Source organism: Halichoerus grypus, chromosome 11 (assembly GCF_964656455.1).
Source record: "Halichoerus grypus chromosome 11, mHalGry1.hap1.1, whole genome shotgun sequence".
Taxonomy (NCBI): domain Eukaryota; kingdom Metazoa; phylum Chordata; class Mammalia; order Carnivora; family Phocidae; genus Halichoerus; species Halichoerus grypus.
In genome coordinates, this window is record NC_135722.1 from 13,334,170 (window position 1) to 13,353,163 (window position 18,994).

At 34.9% G+C, this 18,994-nt stretch overlaps 2 protein-coding genes across 2 annotated transcripts; both read right to left on the reverse strand.

Annotated features, from left to right (window-relative positions):
- Positions 1–5,371: 5,371 nt before the first annotated feature.
- Positions 5,372–6,118, reverse strand: LOC118536101 (olfactory receptor 5J3-like). The gene has a single exon (XM_078059125.1). The coding sequence runs from the start codon at positions 6,116–6,118 to the stop codon at positions 5,372–5,374; it is 747 nt and encodes a 248-aa protein (XP_077915251.1).
- An 11,610-nt stretch (positions 6,119–17,728) lies between these two features.
- On the reverse strand, positions 17,729–18,667 carry LOC118536100 (olfactory receptor 5AS1). The gene has a single exon (XM_036092786.1). It carries the CDS (start codon positions 18,665–18,667, stop codon positions 17,729–17,731), a length of 939 nt encoding a protein of 312 aa, XP_035948679.1.
- Positions 18,668–18,994: the final 327 nt, after the last annotated feature.

The window sequence follows — 18,994 nt, forward strand, 5'->3', positions numbered from 1 at the left end:
ACTGAGCCACCCAGGCACCCCTATAAATATATTTTTAAATATCAATTTAATTCAATGCTCCTTACTTTCTCCTTAATGGTCATTTTGTGTCTTATTTAAGAAATGTTTTGCCTATTAAGTTTTTAAGATGTCTCAATTTATATTTTTTATTGTTCTAACTTTTGCATTTACTATGTTATGGATTGCCTTCCATTTTAAATTATGCAATTTGAAATATTAAATATAATGCACTCCATTCCTTATTTCACTTTTCTTATTAAAGCCTTAGAAGATTTAATCCCACTGATCCACACTGCTTTTTGCATTGTTTCCATGCATTTATATTCTATTTATTTTAAACCTCCTAATAAAATATTATTATTGTTGTACAGTCAAAATTCAATCACAATTTGTAATTACCCACAAATCTCCAATTTACCCTTCCCTTTGCTTTCCATATTTTCATTGAAATTCCGTTTTTTTGTCTTTTCCTCTGAACACTTGTTCAAGAATTATATACACATGCATACACATACACACACATTGTAAAGTGCCCTGATATTAAATATATAATTTATTTCAAATTTCTTTTTTATTTATTCATTTGAGAGACAGAGGGAGAGAGAGAGAGAGAAAATGTGAGCAACAGGGAAGGTCAGAGGGAATGGTAGAAGCAGACTCCTTGCTGAGCTGGGAGCTGGATGTGGGTCTTGATCCCAGAACCCCTGGATCATGACTTGAGCTGAAGGCAGATGCCTAACTGACAGAGGCACCCAGGCGCCCCAAGTATACAATTTATTTCAATTTTATGTATATGCACATGAGCATAACCACCACACAAATCATAATGACACAGATATTTCCAGCACTACAGAATGGTCCCTCATAGCTATATTACCATAACTTAAATTTATCTGTTGTTAAACCTTACACAAATGGAATCCTACACATGGACTTTTCTTTTTTTACATATATGGACTTTTAGTTTCTGCTTTTCTTCATTGAGCATAACGTTTGTGACATTCATTTACCTTATTGTACATCAGTAGCTTTTTTTAAAAAAGTGATGTTTAGCCTGCCATTTTGTGAATATATCAAAATTTATTAATGTATTCCTTAAAATGGTCTGGTTTTTGTTTCTAGTTTATAAATATAAATATTATGAATAAAACTGCTGAGAATTATTGTTTGTGTATGTTTGTGAACACACACATTCATATCTGGGAAATCTTGGGACATAAGCTAGCCATATATTCGGTTTACCATCAGACAGTTCTCCAAACTGCCTGTACCATTTTCATACACCTGTTGGAAATGTGTGAGTAATGATATTAAACATTTTTACATATGCTTATTGGTTATTTTGAATGACTTTCATATAAACGTTTTTATATTTTTTTTCCCATATTTAGTTGTCTTATTTGTCTTTTATTGACTGGCAGTTCTTTTTAAATATTTTGGATGAATCTTTTGCCAGTACACACTCTATGAATATTTTTCCATATTCTGTGGCTTACCTTTTTAGTCTTGTAATGGTGTATTTCCAGGGACAGAAGTCCTCATTTAAAACAAAACCTCACTGGGTGTTGTATAGAAGTGTTGAATCACTCAATTCTACACTTGAAACGAATATTATACTGTATGTTAAGCAACTGGAGTTTAAATAAAAATTTGGAGAAAGAAAGAATAAATAAATAAAACACAGATCTATTCTCCCATTGTTCTTTTCATTTTAGTGTTTGTATATCCTTTTTTAAAAAAGATTTTTTAAAATATATTTGTCAGAGAAAAAGAGAGCACAAGCAGAGGGAGAAGCAGGCTTCCCGCTGAGCAAGAAGCCTAATGTGAGACTCAGTCCCAGGACCCTGGGATCACCACCTGAGCGGAAGGCAGACGCTTAACTAACTCAGCCACCAGGTGTCCCTGTACATCCTTATTAAGAAATGTTTACCCATTTTGATGTTATGAAGATACAGACTTATATTTATTTCTAGAGGCTCTATTTTTTTTCATCTTTCACGCATTTACTTCTATGATCCATCTTAAATCAATCTTCATGTATGATGTGAATTTAAAGTTAAGGTTCATAGCTCTTCTGTGATCCTGCTTATATTTTGTGTTCTCCCACTCATTCTTACTCTTTTTAAAAATAATTTCTGGTTCTTTGCATGTGATTAAAGATACATAGAAAGTGAAGATGACATTACTTTCTGCCAGGGAGGGCTTTATTCTTTCTAAAAAGGCATAACAGATGAGAGGCTGACTAAATTAATTCAGATATTATTTGCGCTGGTTCTAGACTGGGTTGAAGTTAGACCTCATTTTTCTTCTGCCTTCTCCCTGTTTGGGTGTAGATTTCCCAAGACATTGATTAAGAGGTGGGCTTCTCTCTCTCTCTCTCTCTAGCCCTTAAACACTATAGACAATTAAGCTTTAATTCTTTGGTGGTGTGAACTGAGCTCCCTGCTCTATACAGCTATACCTTGGAGATATTGTGGGTTTGCTTCCAGAACATTGCAATAAAGGGAGTCGAATGACTTTTTGGTTTCCCAGTGCACATAAAAATTATGTTTATAGTATGCTATAGTCTATCTATCAAGTGTGCAATAGCATTGCGTCTAAAAAAGCCAGTGTGCATACCTTAATTTAAAAATGCTTTCTTACTACAAAATGCTAACCATCATCTGAGCCTCCAGCGAGTCGTCATCATTGATCACAGATCTCTGTAACAAATATAATATTGAAAAAGCTTGAAATATTGCAAGAATTACCAAAATGTGACACAGAGATAAAAAGTGAGCAAATGCTGTTGGAGAAGTGACATTGATAGACTTGCTTGATGTAGGGATGCCATGAACCTTCAATTTGTAAAAAATCATGGTAGTTGTGAAGTTAAATAAAGTGAGAGGTGCCTGCACATCTTCAAATTGCAGCCAATATTTTCAGGGGGCTGCCAGTCTTGTGTCTGATGCAGGCCTCTACTTCTGGTGGAATCTTATCAACCAAGCACCTAAAGACTGAGAAAAATATCACTGTCTTTCCAACTCCATTTGAATCTGCAAAAATCTGAATCTTCTGTGCTTCACAAAGAAAACTCTAGCCCTTTTTGCCTGGCTTACAGCAGGACCAAAATCTGGCAAATGTTCTGGGGAGGAAACCTTTATTACATTTGTTGGTAGCTCTTCCTTCTAGCAGGATTTCGTGCCTTCTAAGCACAGCAGGAGAGTGGGAGATTTCAATGTACCCCTGTGGCCCAGACCAGTTTCTTATACTCTCCACCTTCCATCCCATCCAATTTCCTGTGTGGGGGGGGGGGGGGCGGGGGGGCCGGGGGAACAGCTGTGTGTTTAAGCTCTGATATAATCCAGTTCATCTCCTCAGGCCACATAACAGCCGAGAGGACCACTGTTTTCTCTTCCCCCAGAACAGTTACAAGGCACGGGAGCCCCTGCTTTGGAAGATGGCAATCTTTAATATTTGTATTGTTTGGGACAACACCAAACATTTCTCTCTGTTTTTTAGAAGTCCTTCCTTCCTTCCTTCCTTCCTTCCTTCCTTCCTTCCTTCCTTCCTTCCTTCCTTTTTCTTTCTTTCTTTTCTTTCTTTCTTTCTTTCTTTCTTTCTTTCTTTCTTTCTTTCTTTCTTTCTTTCTTTCTTTCTTCTTTCCTTCTTTCTTTTTCTTTCTTTTTAATTATTTAGGGAGGGGGGAGCAGAGGGAGAGGGAGAGAGAGAATCTTAAGCAGGCTCCATGCTCAGCACAGAGCCCAACACAGGGCTCCATCTCACTACCCTAAGATTATGACCTGAGTGGAAATCAAGAGTCAGACGCTTAATGGACTGAGGCACCCAGGCACTCCCAGAAGTTTTCCATTTAAATCTATCTATCATCTACCTATCTATCTATCTATCATCATCTATCTATCATCATATATCATCATCTATTTATATCATCTATCTCTCTAGTCTATTGTGTGTTCATCCCCCTGTTTATTTGTTTGCCTGGTCTTCAGACCCAGAATATGGCTAATGCCCTGAGAACAAATGGAACCGTGTGCTGAAAAATATCTGCCTGAACCTCTCCTGAGTCTGCTGAATCCTTTCCGGACCCCTCCATGCAAGCCAAGCCTACATTGTCAAGTGTGCCTTGAATCAGTGAGACTAAGTTAGCTCACATCTCCAAGTTCATGCGTCCCTGAAGCCTAAGCCCCTCCAACTCTCTTTTCTTCAATAGCTACTACTTCATTCAACAGATAATTCTTATCTTGCTTTTCTTGTTATTTTTACATAGATGTTTTGATCACAAGGTACTTCATCCAGAAGTAAAAGTGCATATTTTCCTAACTTTTTTTTTTTATTTTGAAACACTTCAAACTTATAGAACATATTCAAGAATAAGACAGATTTGCAAGAATATTTAAATGATCTCTACTGTGTTCCTTAACTATAGATACAAACTGCAATTGCTTATTTGCTTTATCAGTCTCTCGATCTTTAGCTTACTATATGTATATATATATGTGTGTGGATATACCCATTTATATATACATATATTTCTTTATAATAGTAATGACATAATATTATTTTATATATCCAGTACACAGTCATGCTTCCCAAAAGTTTGAGATGTAATATTAGGTAATGCATTCATCTTCACACAATACTTTGCAAACTTGTTTACCATATCCCTCCATTACCTGTTCCTCTAACAGCTTTTGTCCCATATCTTAAATATCTTAACGTTTGGATCTCACAGAGTAACTGGTACAAGTAAAGGGACTAAACAGAAGAGTGTTGAATGCATAAATTATAACTAATGACAGTTATTTTTTTCTATAGCTATTCTAAGATACCATTAAGATATATAATTTAAATACAAAAATGGAGATACATGTCTTTACTTGGATGATAGCATTTTTAGAACAACAATAATAACAAAAAGATCTGATCCAAGAAAATTGTGCCAAGAGGCTATTTCACTTTTTCTCTGAGATAAGAATGCATTTGATAAATTCCTATTGTTGGAGTGTTTTTTTCATTTGAATCAATGTGAGAGTCTTTTAAATCCATAGTGATATCTTTCAGAGTTTAGCATCAGAATTTGTTAGGGAAAAAAAATGTACTAGCTCTTGAGAGAATGAAACTGTTGAGTCACAAAACAATGAATGGTAAAATATAGTGATTTTCAGTCTTCGTGTCAAACTCAACACTCATGTCTTCAATTTCATGAGACTACCTTGATTATAGTTTTGTTGGTGTTCGTGTCTGTGATACAATTTTAAGGAAAGTCTATCTATTTAATGTTAGGCTAACAAAGCCATGGACAAGATTGGGTCAGTTGGGAGTTCTCTTCCACCATATTGACCTTTTGACTGCCATCTTTCACATCCTTATTTCATAGGCTATAAATCAGTGGGTTTAGCATGGGGATCACCAATGTATAAAACACAGCAGAGACCTTCTCCTGTTCCAGGGAATACTGAGAACTTGGCTGGATGTAACTAAAGGTCACAGACCCATAGAATAAGGTCACAGCAGTCAGATGAGAGGTGCAAGTGGAGAAGGCTTTGTGCCTCCCCTCAGCTGAGCGGATTCTTTGGATGGCAATGATGATGCACATATAAGAGACCATGATGATAGTGAAAGTGAACATTGCAATGACCCCAGAGAATATTAAAAGCAGCATTTCATTGTTATGGGCATCAGAACAGGAGAGTCTCAGAAGAGGGGGAATGTCACAGAAATAATGATTCACAATGTTAGGACCACAGAAGTCTAGTTTGAGCAAACCTATTGTGTGCGTGAGCAAGTTAATGAGCCCACCCAGGTAAGATGCGAGGACCATCTGAATACAAACCCTTTGGGTCATTATGACTGTATACAACAAGGGATTAGCTATTGCCACATAGCGGTCATAAGCCATCATAGATAGGAGGATGCCCTCTGTTGTTACATATACCGCAAAAAAGAAACTCTGTAGAACACAACCAGAAAATGTGCTGGATTTGTGTTTCGATAGGAAATTGACCAACATCTTAGGAGCAAAGACAGTAGAGTAGGATATATCACAAAAAGAGAGGTTGCTAAGGAAGAAGTACATTGGAGTATGAAGTTGGGCATTTAACCAGATCAAGGTAATCATCCCCTAATTACCTGCCAGAGTGGTGAAATAAATAAGGGTGAAAAGCAAAAAAAGAGGTATCTGCAAATTAGGGTTTTCAGTTAAACCTATGAGAAGGAATTCCTTCACCTCTGTATGGTTCCAACCTACCATGCATTCAGGTTTATATAGTTTTTCAGTTGCAGAACAAGGTGATATCACTCAAATGAAAAAGATATATGTATAATTTCCACCATGATCCAGTATCCATAATAGTATTGGGGTGTTTACCCTGTAGTTGGTTGAAGAAAAGAAATTAACTTCAGCAGTGGGTTATATGTATACCAGACAATCCATTTACAGTGACTCAAATTCTTGGAACTAGAAATCATTTTATGCCCTGCTTCTCAGTTTCCACATCATAAATATTGAGAGAAGGAAACTCTATCAGATTCCAAGAAAGTATTGGTAAAATTGACAGTCAAACCCAAATATGCCTCATACCAAACCTCTGACATATACAAGTTCTCTGCTTACATCGACTACACACCATGGCTCCTTGTGATAGAAATTATTTCCTTATCTTTTGGCCAAACTGTTGCTACCTTTCAACACCTAGTTAACTCATGATGCTGACTTTCATAATATGCAACCCTCTTCCTTTCCAAATCTCAAACATTGGAACTTTTTTATGCCTCGACTTCTGCTCAGATTCTGCACTTGGAAGATCAATGACCGTGTCCTCCGTAAGAGCTGAATTGAGAGGAAGAGGGAGAACAATCTTTTCTTCATTGAATATTGTTAAGGCCAATCAAAAAATAGCAGTACAATCTAATTTGAAAGCCCTTCCCTTTCGCATCTTTAGCTAACTTCACCTTTGCATCTTTGTTTTTTTTTATCAGCATTAAAACAAACTCTCCAAAAACCCAATGTCAAGAGGCAAGGTGTGAGGGTGAGGTACTGCAAATATACCTATCAGGTATGTCTTGTTATTATAAAATATTACGTACAGATAAATATATAACTGATTAAGTATTATATGAAATATTATATATTTAAATTCACAATTCTATAACTTCATAAGTATATACATGTTCTTATAATTTGAAATGACATATACTGAATGGTTTATGACTAAAAATTGCTTATAAGACAAAGGAAGCAAAAAATCAGATAACACACAAAAAATAAAGCTTAAACAATAATCACAAATAAAAATGTAAAAAACCCACTATCAACAACAACTTTGTCATACTGAAAAACCCCAAATTATAGCTTAGGTAGTCTAATTTAAAGACAATACATATTGATTTGAATTCTATTATATCCAGGCACACTAGGGTTGCAGATAGGAAGAAGTATCAGCTTGTTGTAGCAAAAACAGTCTTAAGCTCTGAGAATCAAGTGTCTGTGTGCATGCCCTGGTTTTATTATAGACAGGACACAGTGACAAACTCAAGGAAAATAGAAACTAATTCTTAAAATGCTATTATTGGATTCATAAAATAAAATTATATCTAAAATATTTCTAAAATACTATTATATAGATATGAAAGGAATGGTTTTCCTTGTGAGGTAGTTAAAATACATTGTAATTTTCAGATACTCCATTTTAAAGAATTTTCCATAAATGTGCAAGTAGCCTTAAGTTACTATATAAACCAAATATTAAATACTGTAAACACACATGCAGACATGAAAATATTGAATGTAGGTATTATGTAAATATTGCCCTTTTTCCCATAAAATGAAAATCTTTGAAGCCTTTGAAATATAAATAACTCACAAGTTAGGACATTGTTTTCTGGCTACTTGGGAACAATACTGAAATCATATAGCTGGTAGTAGGTTCTTTTAGTGTGGGGAGATAGGAAATATTAAAATTTTTAAGTCAACCTACATTACCACTTCTTAAATATATTCACAACAAAACAAAGTCCAGAGTAAGCAGAATATCTAGTGAAGACGACCAGGTTTTCATGATTCTTAAAAGACTAATTGCTGAGAGTAAAGATTTTTTAATGTTTGGTTGCTTTTCTTTTGGGGACATGAACTATAGCTCATGTGTAGATATGAATCTCAGATGTCCACAGGTTGGATCATTCGCATCCTTTCTGGTCTCTCAAGACTGGAGTTAATCATGCCCCTGCAGGTCTTCTCACTCACCATTCACTAGATGCCTTTACCTTCACTTTGATAAAATGCAACTTCCTTTTATAAATAAAACACTCACACATCTTAGGGTAAAGGCACAAAACAGAGAATAACTGCAATGCAGGAACTAAAGAAATGTGTTCCACTCGCATATATGCTACCCAGACAAATCTTCAAATGTTCTAATGATGAAACTGCTGAGATTGTCTTTTTTTCCTGTGAAATGGGAACATTCACACATGTTCTATGAACCTCATTGGTTCCTTATGAAATTAATCTAAATTAATGCATGACATCATACTCTCTAAACTTTAACAATAATTTACATTAAATTTTGATGAGATTTTACACACATACACAACACACAGAATTGAATTGTATACTCTCCTTTTGGTTTATTTGTATAAAGCATATGCTTTTCTTTTCTCTAATAATTCAATAGACATCACAGAGCTGTGAATTATGTCTTATAATTCTTTTGTAGCTTCCATTCTACCGAAGTGTAGACACATTAGACACTGTGGAGATTTTACATATATTTCACATAGCTTTATTAGATTTTTGCAAATTTATATTTTGCTCTCTTAATCATACAAATAATATACTTATTTCTGTATGTTTGGGAAAGGGTGGTGGATGGTTTTGTTAAGGTGTGCTGTTAATTTTAATATGAAAGCAGACTAAGTTACAATATATGCAGATAAATAAAATAGTGAAGTCATGTCAATCCAAATATTGTACAAAAACCAAATAATTATCACAAATTTTTATATGCAGTTGTGAAGATGCCAATAAAACAACATTAGAGTGTCTTTAGATACAAAATAGAATATATTGCCATGTAATGAGAGAAAAGAATTTCAGAATCCAACAAAACAGTCAGTGAGGAATGGAGTTAGCTACATGATGAATTAGAGTTGCAAATTAGAAGCAGGGGAAAAAAAAGCAATATGGTTAAATGTAGCCAAATTAATGGCACAAACTCTAAAACCAACTGTTTCATAATTTGTGAAGTCATTGCTACAGTAACTCGAATAAGGGATCAGTGTCAATGGCAAGAAAAAAATCCTGTATTTGCTGGCCAAAAATATCTTGGCTGATATACAACTTAAGTTTTCTGAAATGGAATCTTTGACATTCTTGAGATGGGTTAGTTCCTTCAAAAACGGGGAAGTATTTCAGATCCTAGGAAGGTTAGATTTATTATGGAAATGATAAACTTAAATTCACAAAACCCAGAGTTTAAGAAAACTTGTTACATTATATCATCAGACTGATCATATTTATGAAACCAACTTCAAATACATAATCAGAAACTGACTTAGAACTGGGTGTTTTGTTGAAAATTGAAGGGATTTTATGATTTTAAACAGTATAAAGTAATAAGACCATTTGGAATTCACCATATTTATATATTCATGTATTAAAATATAAAGCATTTATATTCTTGTGTTGATTTAATTTGTTGGCCTAATAAGATTGAGAAAATAAAAAGAAATCTATAAATTCAGTTTAAAATATAATCAGTTTAATTAAATAAGATTATATATTATGGCAATTTTTAAGAGCCCTTAGAAAAATTACTGTTATAATTTACTAGTTATATAATTAGACTACCCTGTTTTGCAATTTGAATCAAAATGTAAGGAAAAAAGTTGATTTTTATCTTTATTACAGCAAAATACCACTTGTTAAATAAAATAATAGAAAACTAAAAAAAAATAATAAAATAAAATAAAATAATAGAAAACTAGCAATGAAAAGTCTTTTCTGTGTGGAAAAGTGATTCTTGAAGCTAACAAATAATTCACATTTCAAGAAATAGATGGCGAATAATTTGTTCAATATTCCAAAACAAAATCACTATTCATATTAATTTCCAGCTTTTTGGATAAATGATATTTGAAATTTGACATACTGATGACTTATCAGTATATTAATTGCTGATTACATACTGAAAACTTCATTATATTAAGATACTTATGTATCATTCATGGAATTCTGGTGACATTGGATTAAAAAATGTATCTTTCTATATACATCTATGAAATCCAGTATTAAATAACAAAGAAAAAAAGGACAAAAGAGAGGGAGGAAGGGAGGAGGGAGGGAAGGGAGGAGGGGAGGAGAGAAGAAGACAGAGAGAGTGAGAGGAGAGGGGGACAGAGAATATCCATATAACTTTAAATACAAATTGTAAAACAATAGATAGCCTAAGACAGACATTAGGTTTTTTTTTAAAGATTTTTATTTATTTATTTGAGAGAGAGAGTGAGAGAGAAAGCACGAGCAGGGGGGAAATGGTAGAGAGGGAGAAGCAGACTCCCCATTGAGCAGGGAGCCCAGTGTGGGACTCATCCAGGACCCTCAAATCATGACCTGAGCTGAAGACAGACACTTAACCAACTGAGCCACCCAGGCACCCTAGAACAGACATTAGAATTCCCATCATTATTTTAAAAGCTTTTGTAATTTCACTTTCATAGTGCAAAGTTCAATCATATGAAGAATGATTTGTTATTCAGGTAAGGATTGGAAATTGAAAACTTTAAGAAGAATTACTAACATGACATTCTTAGAATATACTCGGCATTCTTCAACATCTAGACCTATGTCTGGCAAACACTACCATTTAACCCCCTTCCTACTCAAGATCACAGACATTCTTTAACCTTATTTATAGATATAGGTCAGATTTTACCTCCTTGTACAAGCTTTTTATCAGAGTCCCATAGTCAAAAAATCTTTCTATGTCTTTCTCTAGAAGTCCCTAACAGAATGCCTGGTTTATCGAGTTGTACAATAACTATTAGTTGAAAAACTGAATATATTTTATATTACTCTACTCACCATCTTTACAGTTTTAGGTAGAAATAAATAATAGTTGTAAAAATTATAAAATACGGAGGGATCGATTAAGATATTTGTGCATGTGTGAATAACTAAAGATGCCAGATATAAATGAATAATTGAGTTGCATTCCAGAATTATCAATGAAAAGCTTGCACCACAAGCAGAATAACCAACAATCGCCTATTCCTCTATAAATGGATGACAGCACTCAAACTGATCATAGTGGCTGACATAAATTCTGTGAAAATATATTTGCTAGTGAAATGTGAAGCAATACTTGTTAATATAAAAAACTAAGACAGATGGGCTATTTCTCAGAAATGACAGGTAAGGATTAACTTATTCAAGAGTGATTCCTTAACAGGCTGTCCTCTTGCAAAGGTGCATGGAAATCAACTACAGATCAATGTGAAGGCAGTAAGGAAAATGCTGAGGTGAGGAAGCAGTGAAGCCACATGTCAAAAGCTTCAACATCAGCAATTGGACTCCATTTCCCTGATTAAGCCAGGAAAAAAGATGGTGTTCCCTTAACCATGAAGCCTGAGCTAGCAGATGAGGCTCCTGTCTAACTGTATTATTGTATTAGAGGTTCTTGATCTTTATCAAGTCATGGGGATGCTGATGCTTCCCAACATATAAATGTTGAGGTGGCATCTTTGGGTGGCCATTATTCTGCCTACCACACCCACTCAGATGGTCGTTAAAAAAAGTTTCTAAGCAAAATTACCATATTTACACTGTAGCCACAGATTTTAGCCTTGTTTATATACTATCTATTTTCATGATGGTGATAACAGCTATGGGCTGGTTGACTCACAAGACACCTTATTTACTGGATGATTTGTTCCTATAAGGCTAATCTTTCTATGTGGGCAAATGTCCACCCCTGTCAGCCACATGTGAACATGGCCTGCACCCTGAGGCTTGTCACTTAACCATCCTTATGTTTCCACACTTCGTCCATGACCTACAATTTCACAACCATACTTTGGTTTGGATGTTAAAGAGCAGTGCTTCTCAGGTTTCTAAGAAGTGAAAAAGATCTAACTACAACTTCAGTGGTGGTCTTTTTATTGGATGAAGGTAAGTGAGCTGATAAAAACAACTAAAGTCTGACAATCATGCTATGCCAAATAATCAAGAAGACCACCCAGTTTTGGGGGGCAAGTGAATTAGCCTGGAATGCTTGGCCTGGCAAATTTTATACTTCAGAATTATTCTGTCAAGCAGCCAAGGAGGGATATGCGTCCTGGTTCATAACTTGTATTACATCTAGATCAACATCAGCAGTCTTGGAATTGGGGAAAAGCCCAGATGTTTGTCTAAAGTGTACCATCACCATCCTTGGACATCTTCTCTCGGAGGAGTCTTAGATGGGTTGGCTCCTGGTTTAGTAAAAGGCTTCAAGTGTCACCACACTTTTGTTTGTTATGTCTACAATCCTGAATGTACATATTTGCTCCTGCAGCAATGTCAGGGATCATGTCTACAGCACTTTTTAGGGGACATGGAAAGGATCACTGACATAGTGAGGTAGAAATCATGGAAGCCACCATTTTGGATAGGAAAGAAAGAATTAGAGTTAAGGGCTAATTTGTTCAAAACTAATTCTTTGCTGGCTATGAAAAGTATATAGGGTTGAGAAGTTAAGAAAATCAATTATGATACAATGTTGTGGTGGATCAAAGATGGCTGTCAATTCACTGACACACCTCCCCTTGAATCTGGGGTCACCTTCACAACTTACTTCTCAACAGAATACAAAAGGAGTGATGTTCTGGGACTTCCGAGGTTAAGACCTGAGAAGCTAGTAGCATCTGCCTTAGTCTTTTGGAACACTTGCTCTTGGGTTATCCTAAGGCCATCTTACTGAAGAGAACACTTGGGAAGACCAAAAGGAGAGGCCCTAAGACTGCATGAAAAAGAGATGCCCAGCCAACCTCCAGCTATTCCAGTCCCAGGTTTTCAAGTGATCCCAGATGAGACACCAGACATTGCGGAGAAAGGAGACTATCCTTATCTAGCCCCTTCCTACATGGTAGATTCCTGAGCAAAAAAATGGTTGTTGTTTTTAGCCACCAGGTTTTGTGGCAGAGAAATATACAACCAGAGCAAATGCTGGCAGGGCAACTCAGGTCACATATTCTGACATTATTTGTATAGCTCCACCCCAAAGGTTTGGACTCCAGCCCTTGCTCACCCAGATGGGTGGTGGTGCCCCTTTGTGGCAATGCCAGGGTTTTGTCTTCTTGCATGGTCTCAATTGTAAGGCTTGTTTTGCAGCCTCAAAATCAAGCTTTAGAAGCTGGTACTCTCCCCCAACTAGTGAATTTTGAGTTTGCAGAAAAGAGCTAAAACAGGGTTTGGCCGTGACATATGGGTATTCGACCCTATCCTCTGATGGGAAGAAGGAGGGCTGTTGCTTCCTCAAGAATATACGTGAAAAGCCACATATCCTGCTTCTCAATAATGATGGCTGATCCAGCCAGATTATCATACATTATCTCAAAATGGGATAAACACTGATGAGAACAGTATACTTGATGTTGCTTCCATCTGTGAGGAGGGATGACACCAGGAGGTGGTGCCAGGAAATTTTTCTTTAGTTTGCTCAAGAACACATAAAACAGAAATGATTTTTGTGGAGCATAAAATCTTTTACCTTCTTATAGGAGGGAAACGATATGATAAAAATCCTGGTTTTTATAAATAATGAGGACTATGTTTATATAACAATGCAATGTTATTAGTATACATACTTAATTAGAACTAATAACAATATATCAGTTATAAATTATGGCATGTCCTCACCATACTTAGCAGCTAAGAGAAAGTATGGATTCTCAATTAATACTTACCCCAGTCTCTATCAACTTGGCAAACATCTCATGTGTTCCAAGAAAGTATTTTTTATTTATTTCTCAGACAAAAACTACTTATGGATGTATTCTTTTGAACATATCTTTTAAATATGACCAACAATTTTTTTTGTTTCATGTCACTAGAAAAAAATGGTATTTCTAACTCCTGCCATGAAACTCACTTGCCCCTGTCCTCCAATGCTCAGTGTAAAGGTAATAAAGGTATAGAATTGTCACATAGACTTTATTTCTGACTTGAATAGAGATCTGCATTAAAATGTAGATATTATTACAGAAGGAACACCATTTTTAGGATTTTAAGTTTGTATACTGCATTGCTTTCTTGTAACTGAAATGTAATATAGCTTCTCTGGTAACATTCTTTCTCACCATAGACAGAAGGAGAAAAATAAATCTCGTAAGACTTGATGACCATAAATACCCTACTTTATTATAATTTCTTTTTCTCAACTGTAGCCCACTTCTTAATATGTATTCATTCAGCTTTAAATTTATGTGCTTACTTTATTAAAATTATGTGTTAATTTTCTGTGTTCATGCAGTAAATCTTTGAAATAAATCAACATTAGGGAAATAATGCAGAACAAAACAAATCTCATCTGAGATGTTCTTACCAAATTATTATTCTATATTCAGGCAGTGACCTCACTCTCATGGGTTTCACTTGCTTTATGGACAAAGAAATAGTCTTGACTAAGTTCAGTGGTTCTCACTCAGGGGTAATTTTGCCTCCAAAGAGACATTTGGCAATGTTTGGATACATTTAGTTGTCCTAGATAGGGAGGATGCTACTGTAATCTAGTGAATACAGATCAGGGATGCTGCTAAACACCCTAAAATGTACAGAAAAAGCCTCTCTTCCTCCCCAATAAAGAAATATTGGCCCAAAATGTCAATAGGAACTTGGTTTAGATAAACTCTAAATAATTTTATAGTTTACAAATACAGTGCAGTCAAAAAATGGGCAGAAGACATGAATAGACATTTTTCCAAAGAAGACATACAGATGGCCAACAGACACATGAAAACATGCTCAACATCAGTGGTCATCAGGGAAATACAAATCAAAACTACAATGAGATATCACCTCACACCTGTCAGAATGGCTAAAATCAACACTACAAGAAAAAATAAGTGCTGACAGGGATACAGAGAAAGGAAAAACCTCTTGAACTATTGTTGAAAATGCAAACTGGGCCAGCCACTCTGGAAAATAGTATGGAGTTTCCTCAAAAAGTTGAAAATAGAACTACCCTATGACCCAGCATTTGCTCTACCAGGTATTTACCCAAAGAATACAAGAACACTAATTCAAAGGGATATGTGTACCCTGATGTTTATAGTAACACCATCAACAATAGCAAACTATGGAAACATCCCAAGTGTTCATCAACTGATGAATGGATAAAGAAGATGTGGTATATATATATATATATATATATATATATATATATATATATATGTAATGGAATATTACTCAGCCATAAAAAAGAATGAAATCTTACCATTTTCAACAACATGGATGGAGTTAGAGAGTATTACACTAAGTGAAATATGTCAGTCAGAGAAAGACAAATACCATATGATTTCACTCACATGTGGAATTTAAAAAACAAAACAAATAAACAAAGAGAAAAAAAAGAGAAAAAGAAGCAAATCAAGAAATTACTCTGAACTATAGAGAACAAACTGATGGTTACCTGATGGGAGGTTGGGGGGGGCGTTAAATAGGGGATGTGGATTAAGAAGAGCACTTGCTCTGATGAGCACTGGGTGTTCTATGGATGTGTACATCACTATATTGTATACCTCAAATGAATATTACAGTGTATGTTAACTAACTGGAATTTAAACAAAAACTTAAAAAAAAAATAAAAACAATGACAGCAGCAACAACAAAACCAAATACATTGTAGTTTATTTATTTTAAAACTAACTTATTTTAGAAAATGAAAACAAGTCTCAGATTTAATAGGCCCTATTAAAGAACCTGATAATTTTTTTATGCAACCTTATATCCATAACACAATGGATGGTTGATGATAAGGAATCAGCTCATTTCACAATACTCCCATCAATGTTTTTTTAAAAGGAAATTTCACTAAAATTAAAAGAAAAATTCAAACTAGCCTATAAGTTTCAGAAACTGGTAAAAAAAATAACAAATTAATGGCATTGTACTGTGTACTAGGGCAGTCTGTATAGTAGGACAGGTGTTTTAACATGCTGAAAGTCATTAATTTGAATATTGAGTTCTGCATTTTTGTTTTTTGGGTTTGGTGTTTTTTTTTTTTTTTTTTTGTTTTGTTTTGTTTTGCTTTGCTTTTTTGCTTTCCGGTGATATCTCATACATTTGAAATGCTTCACAGATACTTTTGAAATGCCTAATTTCTTCTGGGAATCAAACCTTTATTGTTTCTTAAAATAAAATAGTAATATAATAGTAGAAAAATAATGAACAAGGGTATACCATTACATTATAATTGGCAGTAAAAGCTTTACATGTATTCTAGGAGATTGATAACATATTTGATCATCTAATTCTCAAATCATACATATGCTAGTAGCTTTACATATATTAGTTCATTTAATCCTCAAAGCAAACCATGGTAATGGGAAATATCTTATTCTTGTCTTATCTCCATTTATAGGGTTACATCCAGTATAAACTAATCCAGTCATTCATATTTTCATGCTTACTAGAAAATGAACAATATTATATATTCACAGGTACAAAATTTATTCCTTTAACTTTGTCAAGATAAAACAGAGGAAATGGAGACTGAAGGATCAAAATCAACTACAGAAAATGTCTGATAATTTAATCATCAAAAAGTGATCCCAGAGCAAGGAGTATTTATACTTCAGTTGGTTTGCATTGTCAATTTGCAGAATAAAATAATTAAAGCCATTGTTCACCTCTTCTTGAAGATAGGGACTCAAAGATTAATTCAGTAACATATGGTCAAATAATTAGTAATGAATACAGTTTATAATCTTGATGACCTTCACAAACTTGTTTGGTTTTCTCATGTACCCACTATGAATGGAACAGTAGAGGATCTCTTACACTAATCAATCTAGCCCAAAGAAAATCAGTGTGCTATAACTTCACTCTGTCCTAATATTAAAGAGACCACTGTTATGTGACTTCTATCTGATTTTCCAAGAACCAGTGAAACTACCATTGCTTATCATAAGTGATATTAAATGTCCCTGATGATAAATGTTCTGCAAGTGCAGAATCTAGACTCAGTTTCCCAAACAAAGAAAGCTACATTTACTCACTCATCTTTCCATCCATTTATTCTACCTATTCATCCATTAAACACACATGTAATGAGAATGTGCCATATGTCCAATACTATATAGGAGTTGGAACAATAAACCAAGACACATATCCCCTGCTGACAAGGAGTTTCTAATATGGGTGGGTTGACAGATAATTCAACATATATCTTTAATCTAACATGATAAAGAACATAATGAATCAATGCACAAAGTGTTTTGTGAACACTAATTGGAAAGCAATTATTATTACTTATTTTATTTTAAGTATATTTCACAGAGTAGAATAATTTTGGAGAGCACATTTCTGAATGAGAGGACAAAAGTATTTTAAAGTATTGAGGATGAAAAGTTATATTTATTTCTGAAAAATTGTAATAAATTTCAAAGAGTTGACATACAAGGTGTTTATGGCATGATGATATCGGAAGGATAAGCTATATCTGGAATATTCTTAAATGTTTTAAATTCTTATTCATTTAAAAGTCTGGTTTCTTTCTAATAGCTTTTTGAGGGCGTTCTTTACATCCTTATTTCTGAAGCTGTAGATTATTGGGTTAAACATGGGAAAGACAACAGTATAAAATACGGCAACTACCTTGTCAGTGTCTAGGGAATAGCTGGTGGTGGGACGTAAGTATATAAACAGGAGCGTTCCGTAAAATAACATGACCGCTATGAGATGGGAAGTACAGGTGGAGAATGTTTTGCTCCTGCCCTCTGAGGACTTAATGCTCAAAACAGTGATGAGGATACAGAAGTAAGAGATAAATATGACCACAAAAGTGCTGGTCTGAATGAAGCCACACAAGGCAAGGAGCAAAAGCTCATTGATATGGGTATCTGCACATGATAAAGCCAGGAGAGGTGGGATATCACAAAAAAAATGATTAACAATATTGGAGCCACAAAATGGCAGCCTGAACGTGAGGCACACATGTACCAACGAAGTCATACTTCCACTGAAGTAGGCCAACACAATGGAGCAGATACAGCCTCTCCTAGACATAAGTGTGGAATAGAGCAATGGGTTACAGATGGCTGCATGACGATCATATGCCATTGCTGCTAGAATAAGGCACTCAGCATCAGCAAAACAACCAAAGAAAAACATTTGTATTGCACAGCCATAGGAAGAGATGCTTTTCCGGGATGCTAAGAAATTCACCAACATTTTAGGGGCAATGGCTGAAGAATAGCAGATGTCTAAGAAAGACAAGTTGCTGAGAAAATAATACATGGGGGTTTGAAGGCTTAAACTGATATTAACTAGGATTATTAAACTCATATTTCCCACCAGAGTTAGTGTATAGACTATGAGAAATACCATGAATAGTGTGACTCGGAGAGGGAGATAATCTGTGAATCCAACAAGGAGAAACTCAGTTGGCATGGTATAATTGCTCTCCAACATCTTGGTGTTCTTGTTTTTCTTGTCCAAAAGAGATGGTATCAGAATACGTGAGTTGACTTGAGTGATGTATGAAGCAAGAATATCTTTATTCTCCCTTTTAAGGAAGCAAATAGAAGGATAATAAAATCACAGCTATGACATTTTCTGTGATCTATTTGGTTTGTTTTCTTTTTTTGTCATTTTCTTTAAAAGAGGTAATTAAAAATCTTCACTGATACCAGAGGATGTATTCTGAGTTGGTGTTCTGAGATGCAGTAACTCTCCAAAAGCTGTGCATATTAAGAAATGAGATTAGTTCCTTTCAAGCTGAAGGGAAAGGAATGTGGT

Excerpts from the sequence above, each read along its gene's own strand:
- LOC118536101 (XM_078059125.1), bottom strand. The coding sequence starts at position 6,118 with ATGATTACCTTGATCTGGTTAAATGCCCAACTTCATACTCCAATGTAC.
- LOC118536100 (XM_036092786.1), bottom strand. The coding sequence starts at position 18,667 with ATGTTGGAGAGCAATTATACCATGCCAACTGAGTTTCTCCTTGTTGGA.